Source organism: Pseudomassariella vexata, assembly GCF_002105095.1.
Source record: "Pseudomassariella vexata strain CBS 129021 chromosome Unknown BCR38scaffold_5, whole genome shotgun sequence".
In the NCBI taxonomy this organism is placed as follows: Eukaryota; Fungi; Ascomycota; class Sordariomycetes; order Amphisphaeriales; family Pseudomassariaceae; genus Pseudomassariella; species Pseudomassariella vexata.
In genome coordinates, this window is record NW_024467960.1 from 1328869 (window position 1) to 1341827 (window position 12959).

Genomic DNA, 12959 nt, shown 5'->3' on the forward strand with positions numbered 1-12959 from the left:
CCTTTAACATACTGTGAGATAGATTTTGGCCAAACTAGGGCCTTGCAAGGATGAAGCTTGTAAGTCCAAGTAGCGATCATACTATCAAGAAACAGAGTATTCAGAACGGATCGAATCCTTCATAGGCCAGGCGCCCGTCTTCATCTCAAATCATGTTTACCAAGTGTTCCAACATATCATATATCACCATTGGTCTGACGAAGAAGCGAAGTGATTCTGTCAGCCCTTTCCTGCCCTTTCGTGCTTCACGCCTGATTCTAAATCTCTTAACTGCTCTGATGTAAGCAGCCAAGAGGGTCACTTTTCTATACTTAAGTTGGACTTAGGGAGATCAGAGACACATTAAAATCTATGCTTGGTTATAGCTTGCAATGAGTCCAATAAATTATATGACGTTAACGTAGGACTAGACAGGAAAAACATGTCCTATGATTCTAGTTGACAACCAGCATAAAGACAAACAACATGATAGTGATATACGCAAACCAGGCATGGTTTTGACGCACATTGCAGAGCTAAATATTAATTATCGGGGACTGGAAAGCGTCTCGTTCCTGTCGACTTGTGAAACAAAAAAATACATAATGACCCATGACACGTAAGTTAATATTCCGTATGCCATGTCTTCTAGGCACCATCACACTAAATTTCAAGGCAAAGTAATTGTGGGGGGTCTCTTCACCGTTCGGCTGGATTCTTCACATCCGACGGTCTACACTACACAGCCCCTACCTCCACCCCCTGGTGGTGGAGGCATGTCTCATCTAGCGTATTAATAAAAGCTACGGACGGAAAATCGCACAATGACGTATATTCCAGTAGTCACTGTTGCGGGTCCGAAGGTCCTATACCCCACAAATGTGGCAGTCTGCTCTCGCTCCCATACCGAGGGCACTAAATTGAAGCATGAAGCACGACGTATACCGCTGATAAATCAAAGATCCACTCGTTGATCAGTTTTCGTCTCGGCTGGGCCGGGTAGATGTTCGAGCGGATGATGCAGCATGGATACAAGAACCACGGCTTTCGCACGTTGGCATCCTTCCGGAATCTTTATGCCATTTCGCCGCTAGGAGATTATTCAGAATCACCTATAATCATTCAATTACATCAAAAATACCTCCACAAACTACACACTCACCCACAGCCACCATGTCGACTCGCTACTCCAGCCAAGAAGTCGACCCAGCACCGCTGGGCCAACCCCTCCCTTTTGCCTTCTCCGGCCTCACAGCCAAGAACCGCTTCCTCAACGGCGCCATGACAGAGCGCATGGCCTCGTGGTCGGCTAAGGACCCCAGCAAGCGCGGCATCCCTAGCGAAGAGTACATCAACCTGTACCGCAACTGGGGCAAGGCAGGCTGGGGCGTCATCCTGACGGGCAACATCCAAGTGCACGCGGAGCACCTCGAAGCCCCAGGTAACGCCATCATCGGCATCGACCACCCATTCTCCGGTGAACGCTTCGAGACGTACAAACGGGTAGCCAAGGAGGCCAAAGCCGACGGCTCGCTTCTGATCGCGCAGATCAGCCACCCGGGTCGGCAGATCAGCCAGGAGTTGCAGCCGAACCCGGTGTCGGCGTCGGACATGCAGCTCACCAAGCAGGTCTGGGGCATGAAGTTCGGCAAGCCGCACGCGGCTTCAGCGCAGGAAATCGCCGATATCAAGGCTGCCTTCGTGCACTGCGCCGTGTACCTCGAGAAAGCCGGCTTCGACGGCGTGCAGCTGCACGGTGCGCATGGCTACTTGTTGGCACAATTCCTCTCGCCTACCACGAATCTCCGGACAGATAACTATGGCGGGTCGCTGGAGAACCGGGCACGGATCATCACCGAGATTGCCAACGAGATCCAGGCGCAGACGGGCAAGGGCTTCAGTCTCAGCATTAAGATCAACAGCGTCGAGTTCCAGGAGAAGGGGTTCAGCACCGACGAGGCGACCAAGCTGGTGCAGCTGCTCGAGGCGCACAAGTTCGACTTTGTCGAGCTGAGCGGCGGCACGTACGAGCAGACGGCGTGGCATCACGAGAGGGAGAGCACCAGGGCCCGCGAGGGTTTCTTCCTGGAGTTCGCTGAAAAGATCACGCCGCACTTGAAGCAGACTAAAAGCTACGTCACAGGTGGGCTGCGCTCGGCGAAGGCCATGGTCGATGCGTTGAGAACGGTCGACGGTGTTGGGTTGGGCCGTCCCGCCTGCATGGAGCCTAGACTGCCGCTTGACATCCTGTCTGGCAAGGTGAAGTCGTGTATCAAGCCCATCACTGACGAGTCAGACTTTGGCTTGTCTGTCATGTTAGCTGGAGCGCAAATGCGACAGATTGGCCGCAACCAGGAGCCCTTGGATTCCTCTGACCAAAAACATATCGATGGGTTCTGGAAAGACTTGACGGCCTTTACTGAGGCTATGAAAAACGACACCAAGGGCGAAATGTCTGGCCATATCGATATCCAGTCGATTCCAGTTATCCCTTATGGCGCGGCTATTTAGGCGTTGTAAACTGTACAAAAGACTTAGCGTGAATAACCATCCTCTTGCTCGGTTCAACACAAGAATCCAAAGAAAACTTTACCTCAGAAAAATAAACAAATTAAAAACAACTCGACGATACCTTGCCTGCCATTTTTGGAATGACATGATCGAGTTGCGCATGCGAGAAGAGGCCCGAATTGTCGGTCGTTGCGATAATAACGCACACTTGGGAGCTGAATGTTTTCGAACTTCACGAAATCACTCTCATGCAAAGGGGATTGATCTCAATTATTCATCCACGTAGACTCTATCTATACACGACGCAGAAATTTAAGTCAGCCAAGGATACTCTCATAACACAGCTTGTATTCCCTTCTTCTTCGCGAACATGGCTGCTTGCATGTCAGACCCGCCCAGCCCATAATTACTTCACCGTATTTGGCGCGGATTTGGCGTATGCACCGAGGGCATCCGGCTATCACAGTACACACAGGCTGCCAACCTCCAGGACCCTGCTTACTTCTTCTCTGCTGGGGGAGCAGCTCCACCAGTCGTGGGGAAACCCATGAAGATCTTGAAATAATCCTGTGCAAATGTAAGTAAGCGCAAAGACTCTTGGATATTATAACAGCAAGAAAGCTTACGTAGATCATCCACTGCAGACCAGTAAGAGTGCCAATCATGACAATTCTGACGGGTAGACCGTTCCAAAGACCCATGAAGCCGATGTCGCGATAGTTTCTGGCAACGGCAGCACCGAATCCCTCACCGGCACCACGGTTCGCGTTGAGCTTGCTGACCAGGACATCGGCGGGGTGGGAGACGATAGCACACAGGATACCAGCGAGGTAACCCCCAGTGAAGGAGACACCAGTTTGAGTAAGCTTGCTGTAGTCGCTCTTCTGTCCAGGCAGGCGTGCATAGATCTCTTCGACAATGGTCTCGAAAGAGGCAAACTTCATCATAGTGTACGGAATTTGGCGGCCCCAAAGCGGGTAGAGACCCTTGTACAATCCGCCGATGCCCTCAGCAGCGGTGATGGTTGAAATTCCGTTCAACATGCCAGTGTAAGCAGGAGGGATCGTGGTCTGCATGCGGACCTTGACAGCTTCGAAGGGGCAGAGGGCGATATCAGCGAGGAATTCGGCGGAGGCCGAAGCAGCCAAGTAGAGACCAGTCTTGTACTTGTGTGCATTTTCGGGACCTACGGCATCGGAGTAGGTCTTCTTGAAGTATTCGTACCATCCATACTTGAAGGCGCCCTGGGCAGAGTAACCAAAGAAGGTCGGGCTCCAACCAGTGAAGATACCTCGAAGACCATCTGCTCGGTAAATCAAGCCCCAGGCTTGGAAGTTGCCCTTGTACAACTTTGAGTCGACCTGGCGACGACACTTGACGAGATCCAGGGGTGTTACGGCGGTGTGAGTAAGGCCCTAAGTCGCGTGTTAGGTAGTTGGGTATAAGCGATGGTATTGTTCATCTTACACAAGCAAGGAGACCACCGAACGTGCACGCGGCGTAGTACTTGGGAGAATAGAGCTCAATGTGGCCGGAATTGGCTTGTGCAGCTTTGCTGGCCTTGTCGAATTCGGCCTGAGCTTCCTTGCTCAGCTTCTGGGCCTTGGCCTTCACATCGTCCGTCACAGAGAAAGCTCCGTATAGCTCGGGGCGCGCTTGGAATGGTGTAGCCTTGGTCTGAGGCGCAGCTTGACGACGACCGTTCAGAGGGTTGCAGAAATTCTGCTGCAGGATTTGGTGACTGGGGAATAGGGTCATCTTGGCTATTTGCGATTGCGCAACCTATTGGAGAGTCGAGATTATCAGCACACAGCTCTTCCAACTGAAACCGAAGCTGCTTGGCGACGGTAGAACAATCACATCGAATGGATGGAAATAACGGTCACAGCGGATGAATAATCTCGAGGGAAATGCTGACAGCTCGGGCGAGCGGGGAAACAAACATACGTCAAGAAAGCTGCGTGAGGGAAACCACAATCCTACCGCGGATCACGATGTCGAGGAGGCTAGGGCCAAAGTCACTCTTCGATGCGACGTGGGAAGACGGACGATTTAGGATTTATATGCGGATGATGAGAGATAAACCAGGAGACGGATAATGGAGGAAGTTGATCACATCACCCAGCTGCCGTCCAGCACTCCTGACATACACAGTAGTAGCGTGCACAGGCCGACTCATCTGTACATGGCATGGTGGTGGTATTTCGGCCTGAGACCACCGTAAATCCCCAAGCCGTCAGCCAATACGATTTGTCTCACGTCGACGCCGCAGAGCAGCATGCGAAAGAGCTATCCCGAGGCTGTACCAGTGACGTCGGCAGGGGTAGTAGCTTCCTGAGCTTAACATTTTCATGGACTTGACAGCTCTCCACCCAATCATCTCTTGGGCTTTCCGATGCGATCCAATCAGGTCTACTGAAATAGAAACGATAAGGATAAGACCCTAGCGAGCGACGCTCAGCGACGGCTTAATCATCCCGCATTATGATGATCCGAGGGGTTCATTCTACCAGAGAACAAGATTCAATATTCTTGCAATTGGAAGATTGCTGCATTGCGATGAGTTCAGCATAGTAGTACATTGTATAGTGTCGTGATGATTGGCTCTATGGTATATGTTTCTCATGCGCTTGGCCGAGTTTGGAATGAGTTATGTAAGGTCAAGCGTTGAGTGAAATATCCAGCCCGCCTGCGGTTTCTGTTTTTTGTTCACTCGCAACCCCACTTCGCTCGTCATTCCTATCCCAGCGACCTGATATTGACACTACGGAAACCTTCGAGATTCCCAAACGAGCGTCCCTTTCACATGATCACATGAAAACCATCCCATAGTATATGCCAATTCTGGAAATTCACGCGAGCCTTGAGTGACCTAGAGCTATTTGAAGTCGACGCCGCAACGCCCGTCTCACAAGCTTCTAAAGTCGCTCTTACATACACGAAGATGGTCCAAACGATCGCCACTGGCGCGCCGCACATTGGCCCATCAATACTGTCTGGCGCGAAACCCTTCGTATCCAAATGGTCAAATCGCTACCGAGGAGTCCGTCTCCCCCTAGCCATTTCAATCAAACATCCTATCCCACACGCAGTAACTTGCTAACAATTCTTCTTAGGCCACAGTCCAAGACCTCGAACCCCCGTCTGCCCTTTCCCTCACACCCTCGGACCCCATCTCCCTCGCCATGATATCGGCCTTCGAGCGTGAGTATACGCACCTGACGGTAGTCGACGCAACGACACGGGCACTGCTGGGGTACATATCGATACCGCACCTACAGGCGCAGCTCGAGACGGGCAAGGTGCAATCGGAGGACTCGCTGTCCAAGGCTATGGTGCGTTTCCAACGCAAGGGCAAGAAGTACAAAGTCATCACCATGGCAACGCCACTGGAAGAGCTTGAGGAATTCTTTGAGGGCGCGGGCGCGGGCGAAAAGCAGGAGTTTGCCGTCGTCACGGATGAGGACAGGAGGTTCGTGCTGGGCGTAGCGACAAGGAATGATCTGGAGGAGTTTGTGAAGAGGAGACCGGCGTAGGGCGATATGATCCCTTGGGAGTGACTACCAGAACACGACAGGGCAAAAGTGGGTTTGGCCAATGGCGTACATGATTGCACTATCATCCTAGGTATAGAGTACATGGCCCGATAGGAATGACAACTTCAGTCTTGCGTAGAATACACAACTTTTCATAGATAAAATGTGCAATAGACTCATTCAGCCGAAACAAGACCCAAAATCACCCCCAACGCATTGTCTGGCAAGTAACCCAGACTCATACAGATTAAGCCCCAACGGCAATCAAATCAACGGCAAGATAAGCTTTAACGTAAGCCGGTCGGTCTAGATTTCTTCCAACCGCATGCGACAGCTACAACAATGCCGCCCACTGTTGCTTACTCAGAAGCGTAATCGTAAACCAACCGCACCTCCACGACCTTGTTATTTTTCTTGACCAACACATTCCTCGCATACCGTCTCTCACCGCCGATCATTTGGAAACCCCAGATCTGCACCGCAGTCCAGCCCGCGGTAGACTCAACATAATTCATCACGTGAGACGCCCCTCCTGGGCCCTGCGCTTCAGCCGCGTCTTCAATCCAGTCCTTGCCGAGATGCTCGCCGTGCTCCTGCGCAACGGCGGCCAGCTGCTCGGCCGTAAGCCACTTGGACCGGGCCTTTACGTCGCCAAATAGCCAGTCGCTGTGTCCGCGCTGCGTGTCGTCGATGCTGCGGTTCTCCGTCGTGCCATTGATACCGCCGGTAGCGGTCTGCTCGATGTCAATGTGCACGACGTCGCCCGTCTGCGTCGACGGCGGCGACGGAGGGCCGTTGTACTGCTTGACTTGCAGGGTCACCGTCGTCAGACCGATGCCCTTGCGAGTCAGGAAGCCGATGCCTTGGAGGGCGAGGGCGGGCTCCGTACTGTCTGAGAGCGTTTTGTTCTACGGTGGGGAAGAGGGGAAGGTTAGTACGGGATGTTCACATGTGTCCGAGGACTGTGCTCAACCTCCATGCACCGCAGGTGGTTGCAGAGGGGCAGGGATAGCACGAGAGAGGTGGTGTGGGATTCGCATACCATAATCCACTTGCCGGTCAGGTCGCCGATGGTCTTGTTCGCGGGGGCAGCCATTTTGTCTGAGTTGTTTCGAGTTGTCTTGGGAGTTGAGAGGAGGAGATGATTTGTCAAGGTGCTGAAAAGGCCGTCAAGCTTATGTTTATATTGTCGAGGTACGGATATTGTGGGGTAGCTATGTAGCTTCGTTGGCGCTGTAGTTCGTCTCAAGTCCCTTAGGTGTACAAGAAAGGTAGAGTTGAGTCTATTCAACGCTCAGCGCAGGGAGGGCCTATTGCCAAAGACGATCAAGCCAAGCAAACGAGGGTGAGACGATAACAGCTTAGGTATAACCATAGGCAGGGAATGTTGCATGTAGTATGAAAATCAGATGCTGTTAACGCGTTGAGAACAAGGGAAACTGAGGCACGATCGATTGTACAATAGCATCTGGCGTTGACGTTGAGCCAGCCACAAGGCATTGACCCGATTGGCGCATGTGGATTGTGGGGACTTGCGCTCCCAAGAAATCCGAAGAAGCGGGAGACTACCGTAGACCGCGTCATTCCTGCTGATTCAAAGCCTTTCCGTCGCTTGACCCAGGCAAGCCTCATTCGCTATATTTGGCATAGTGCGAACGCAGCGCTAGGCTGTTCGCATGTTATGTGTCCCAAGTCAGAACTCCCCAGAAATGTCGACCGGGTTTGGGTGTGGCTGGAAATAGGTAAAACATGGTCACGGCAGGGGGCCTGGCATCCGGAACGCATCCTTCTGACATCGAAGGTTCTCTTCAATATCTAGATTTCAAACCCCGGAGCTTAGTCTCACTGATGTCATTAGATTACAAGTGTCTGTGTTGTTGGACACCATCATGTGGAAAGACTTGAACGACTTGATACAAGTTTCATGCCAGCTGAAAAATCCTCCCAACCGATTCAAAACAAAGTCATCCCGATAACGATGGCGATAGTCCGCGTCTGATCGGCCAGCCTATAAGAAGCAGTTTCTGCCCTGAGATACGACTCGAACGGGAGACCACCCCCGAATGAGGGGCAACTACTGAGGGGAAACAAGATTCTTGGCATTTCCCGAGGCCTTCCCTGGGCAGCGACACAATCAACCATGTGATGTGACGTTGCGATGAGATACTTCAGGGAATGTGATAGGAGTGCATTGCATGTTTCTCGGGCGGCGTAACTAAAGGTAGATTCTGCTCCTGATGAGGAGCCGCACACGCTGGCGAATTTCCGAATTCCAGGGGCGGGAAAAATGTGCATGTTATGTATATTACAAAGTCGTAGCCCATCTCGCCTCTCTCTCTACATTTGAAATTTAACCTCAAACCCTCCTCACTCCAGCGAGATTTGAAGGAAAAAAAATAATGGATATCCTAGTCATACAAGACTGTTATTCTTTACGCCTAAATCTTTTTTAACAGACGCAAAATCGCCCACTGACGGTCCCTTCTGCGCTTTAGATTCGGTCGTTATCGTGGCATGTCGTCAGATGATGATGGTGCCTACAGCAACGGAGTGCCCGCACGAACTCTCATCGGCGTCCCTCGGCCTAGGTAAGTTCGTTCTCTTACGTCTCCGCGCTTGTCTGAACGTCACGACGCTTCTGATTACGGCCACCACTTCATCCTCTTGTAGCTTTCGATCACCTCTTCGAGTAGTTCCTTGGTGATCTTCGGCTTTTGATACTCAAACCCGACGACCGTTTCTAGGCGAGTTCCGTCCATGCTCAAATCCGTATCTTTAAGTAGCTCCTTTTCCATGAACGGCGTCAACGGGCCCGGTCTCGTGATTCCTGCGTCGGCCAGCAGGTCGGCCCAGGGTCCCAGCACCTCGTCGTTGACGTCGTCGACGACGCTGTCCATGTTCAAACGCGCAAAGGTGCTGACTATTTGGCCCTGGAAGCCCGTCTCGATCTTGAAAATCTCGCCGATCAGGTTGGCCATGACACCTTGTGTCGTTTTGCCCTTGTCGACTACGTTGAAGGTCGGCGTCTTGCCCATCTCCCTGTCATCCCAGTTGGCCTTTCCCGCGTTGTACCACTTAGCGACGTCCCATAGCGCTCGTGTCACGTCGTCAATATGTGCCGTGTTGGTCCGTAGGTTCTCGGTCCACAGCCACTTCATCTCCTGTTCAAGATGCTGGTAGACGCGTGCCATGCACAGCGCAGTTGCGACCCATTGTGATGCGTATGGGCCGTATACATGGGGCAGCCGTACAATGACGAGGTTGAGTCTGGCAGGGCACGAACTGTTAGTACTTTCCCCAGGTTGGGATGGATGGCAGGCGTGGCTTACCCCTCAATCTTGGCCAGCTCCTGTTCTGCCTCAAGCTTGAACACCGCGATCTTACTCCACGGCTTCAACTTGTCACCCTCTTTGCTGGCGTTTGAATCCGGCTTATACACCATGCCTGTACTCAGCTCGACAAAGCACTTGACCTTGCGCTTGGCAGACTCCCTGCCCACGGCCAACGACAGCTCCTTGGACCGCAGCCGGTACACCTCGTCTTCCTGCGAGTACCTCGTTTCGCCACCACAGTTGAAGACATAATTCCATGCCTTGCCGTCGGTTCGGTCGAATATCCGCGCTAACGCTTCTGTAGGGTGAGAGTGCGAGTTAGCATCTTGCCCCGTCTAAGCATCAAGAACAAGGTAGCAACCCGCGACGCGGAATCTGCTGCACCACGTACGTTCTCTCGTGGCATCGGCCTGAATAAATCTGTCTGCCGAGCATGCCTCGTCAAACTCAGGAGCCAGCCATGCGAGTTGCGGCAGCACCTTGTCCACCAGCCTTACTTCGGAGGCGAGGCCATGGCTTTGTATGTGGAGGGCCAAGAACCGTCCGATGTATCCCAGCCCACCGATAATCAGCACCGAGGGCTTCTCGGTCGCCATTGCGAGTCAGTGGATGGCAGGATAAGGCGGAGGGCGCGCTGGTAATGGCCTTTAAGGAGGGGCAGAGGCGCGAAAGCAACGCGGGGTCCTCGAGTCAAGATCGAGTAACGAAGTTCGTGACGTATGTTTCCCGTTGCAACAATCTGGCACCAGGAAACGGATGACGGCGGAGATAATGGGGGGTATACTGGACGTGTACGGGTGCAGTTGGGCGTTGTTGGCGGGCAACGTGTATTTTGAAGGCCAAGGATCTGGAAAAGTAGAGAACGGTGGCCTAATATTTGCTCATTTCAATACCCAAGAGGATCCAATTCGAACCCAGCGGAAGCCCCAGCCCTATATAGACAGTAGAGCTAAATGAACCCTGACGTGCCCAGAGATTGGAGAGCAGATTGCCACTAGCCTGTGCAGTACAACCCTGGTCCCAACACAATGTGTGTGCGATGCGACACAGGCCCAGGGGAAGAAGGCTGCAGATTATCGACAAAAGATCTCGGGTATGGGATCTGTAGATAGAAGGACTTGAGGAAGAGACGAAGAACCATGGAGGAAGAGTGTAAAAAAGCACATTAAAAAAGGCACTAGTTCCGGTGCGGGCCAGCAAGCAAAAAGATCAACTAGCAACTTACTAGGAGGCCGCCATGAGTTCATTCATGGGCACAAGGGCATTTGGCAATCCAGGAGGACCTTAAGGTGGAGTCAAGCGGGTTGGTCCTTGTTTCTAAGTGCACTTGCAGCCGCCAAAAAACAACCTGGCACTTCCCCCTAACTTTTCAGACGTCAATTAAGCCCAGCTGGTCGGCAAAGCTGGGCGGCCCAACACTCGATCTAATAAAGCTCCCGATATTTATTCAATTGATCGATGTCTTTTCTGAAGATTGAGTCGCCGGTATTTGGTTGGTACCGTTACTGGCAACTCCGAAGAGGCCGGTGTCGACGGTGATATTAATTGACCCAGACAGATGATAACGCAAATGCGTGTGTCTCTGTAATTGATTACGGTTTTTACACCAGGCCCTGACACCTATCCGTCAAAGGGGAAAAATTGGGGTTCATCGCATCAATCCCATGAACTAGCTCACGCGTAACGCAAAGTTGGGGCGGAACAGATCGACGGAGTGCCTGCAAGACAAGTTGCATTTTAATGCACTTTAGAAGCGGAGATGCAGCCGTCGGGCATAGATGGCTTCCAAGGCTTCGGCGTCTGCTCGCCAGGTCTGTCAGAGATTCTCAAGCCTCGAACTCAGTTCATGACTTAAACTGTTGTTCCTGACCTAGCTTACAGCCGGGAAACTTAGTTGCCCCTTCATTTGAAAGAGATGGAAAACATCAAGGCTGCTTCTACGCCCGATTTCGGGAACTTCCTTGGGTCCCGTCCAACTTGAAGTCGTGGAGGGGCCACCACCAACATCGGTCAAGTGATGTTCGATTTAAGACGAAAAAAGTAAGATGAAAAAAGTATGATGCAACGCCTTCTATTACACCACCCAACATCATCATCATCAATTAATAGGATCGGGGCGTGGGGGGGCTACGGCACGCCTATTTTAGGAACGCACCCTTTTCAGCTCAGTTATTACTAACCACAAGGTGACAATGATGGACAACGCGTTCTTGCCCCAACAAGGCCAATAATCAACACACGGTAGACTCGGATCCGGTAGGTCGTATCCAATTGTTTCGTAGGGGTGGAAACAACATGAGGGCATCATAAAGTCCGATATTGGTATGCTTCCAATCTTCTGACTGCTACATTGGACATGGAGATTTCAGTGACACCGAAACCGCCTGTTGTGTGATGTCCCATGATATGCAACCCTGATCTGCCTTGGTGCACCCCAATGCCCATCTCTCACCGAATAAAGGAAGAAGAAAAAACTCCTCTGCAGCACCACGTCAATTCATTTTGGATCCAGGGGGTCCAGAGTCCAACTTTGTGCTGCATCTACAGGTTGGCACTACATAGCATACAGACAGAGTGCATCTGCACGTCTGCTGCAACTTACAGCAACTGCTCCCCCAATCGCCACTCCCGCAATAAGCAAGGGGGATTGGGGACACCTTGTTCCAAACTGGCCGTTGGTACTCGACCCGTCGACGAAGACGAAGCCGGGGAGCGCGGAGGGAGGCTGTTTCTACAAGCTGTCGCTAGTGGACAACCACGTTGAACTGGTTTGGTTATGCCGCGAGGGCCGCAATTCCCGATGAACCCAGTCAGTCAGGGGACCTCCTTCCTGCTGCTTTAGGCGGTCTTAGCTTGTACATAGTACTTTCGCGGACCAACAAAATTCTTTCTAGAAGCCTTCTACGCAGTCTAGTGGTCCAAGTCTTTAAATCACGCACCAATCGTTGAGTCTCGTCTGCTCCTTCTACTGGGCTGCACCGACAATGGCCAGTGTGGTCGGTCAGTCATGCGGGCGCCCATTTTGGAGAAATTCCATTGAGGCTTCCCGCAGAGTCTCATTAGTCGGGGTCGCATCTAGTAGCTGTAGATGTTTGCGTTGAGGTCTTGGCGCATCGCATCCGGGAAAAGGACTTGGTGCCGCGAAGAAGTACACGCAGATTGTGAACTGGAAACCTTCACCACTCCTCACAACCCCGCTATAACATCGCATTTGCCAAACTACATACCCTGCAACTCCGAGCAAGGAGAAACGCAAGGAGGGCCTCAATAACCCACTTGGCCCGGCTACCGAGGGATTATCCCGTCAGTTTCTGACGGTTGCTGAACAACATGCAGTTAGTATCACTTCAATTGCAAGACTACGACAGGCAAGCAAAGCTGACATCGGTTGCGATGCACTGCCATGCTCCAACAAGGCACAACCTCAAACGACACATTTTAACACCGGAGCCTACGCGGCTTGCCCGGAATTACGTTCGTTTGTTCGTGGTGAAAGACTGTCGAGTGCAAACGCCCATTACCACAGCGTAATCTATTCCTCACCTAGCACTAGGCAGAGCCACTAGGTAGGTTCCTGGCCTTCAGCTGTGGGCCTGCCTAG

General features: G+C 52.0%; 5 protein-coding genes across 5 annotated transcripts; 2 read left to right on the forward strand and 3 right to left on the reverse strand.

The window, feature by feature from the left end:
* Nucleotides 1-653: 653 nt before the first annotated feature.
* On the forward strand, nt 654-2740 carry BCR38DRAFT_429400 (uncharacterized protein). The gene has a single exon (XM_040859964.1). It carries the CDS (start codon nt 1153-1155, stop codon nt 2488-2490), a length of 1338 nt encoding a protein of 445 aa, XP_040717114.1. The 5' UTR covers nt 654-1152; the 3' UTR covers nt 2491-2740.
* A 248-nt stretch (nt 2741-2988) lies between these two features.
* BCR38DRAFT_408119 (mitochondrial carrier domain-containing protein) lies at nt 2989-4248 on the reverse strand (the record flags this gene model as incomplete). The annotated part of the gene is made up of 3 exons (XM_040858233.1): nt 2989-3057; nt 3117-3905; nt 3958-4248. 3 exons carry the CDS (start codon nt 4246-4248, stop codon nt 2989-2991), a joined length of 1149 nt encoding a protein of 382 aa, XP_040717115.1.
* A 1186-nt stretch (nt 4249-5434) lies between these two features.
* BCR38DRAFT_483804 (uncharacterized protein) lies at nt 5435-6026 on the forward strand (the record flags this gene model as incomplete). Its single annotated transcript, XM_040863670.1, has 2 exons — nt 5435-5533; nt 5607-6026. The coding sequence occupies 2 exons, from the start codon at nt 5435-5437 to the stop codon at nt 6024-6026; spliced, it is 519 nt and encodes a 172-aa protein (XP_040717116.1).
* A 359-nt stretch (nt 6027-6385) lies between these two features.
* Nucleotides 6386-7122, reverse strand: BCR38DRAFT_340226 (uncharacterized protein; the record flags this gene model as incomplete). The annotated part of the gene is made up of 2 exons (XM_040855768.1): nt 6386-6934; nt 7069-7122. The coding sequence occupies 2 exons, from the start codon at nt 7120-7122 to the stop codon at nt 6386-6388; spliced, it is 603 nt and encodes a 200-aa protein (XP_040717117.1).
* Nucleotides 7123-8668: 1546 nt separating this feature from the next.
* Nucleotides 8669-9954, reverse strand: BCR38DRAFT_408122 (uncharacterized protein; the record flags this gene model as incomplete). The annotated part of the gene is made up of 3 exons (XM_040858234.1): nt 8669-9308; nt 9356-9656; nt 9750-9954. 3 exons carry the CDS (start codon nt 9952-9954, stop codon nt 8669-8671), a joined length of 1146 nt encoding a protein of 381 aa, XP_040717118.1.
* Nucleotides 9955-12959: the final 3005 nt, after the last annotated feature.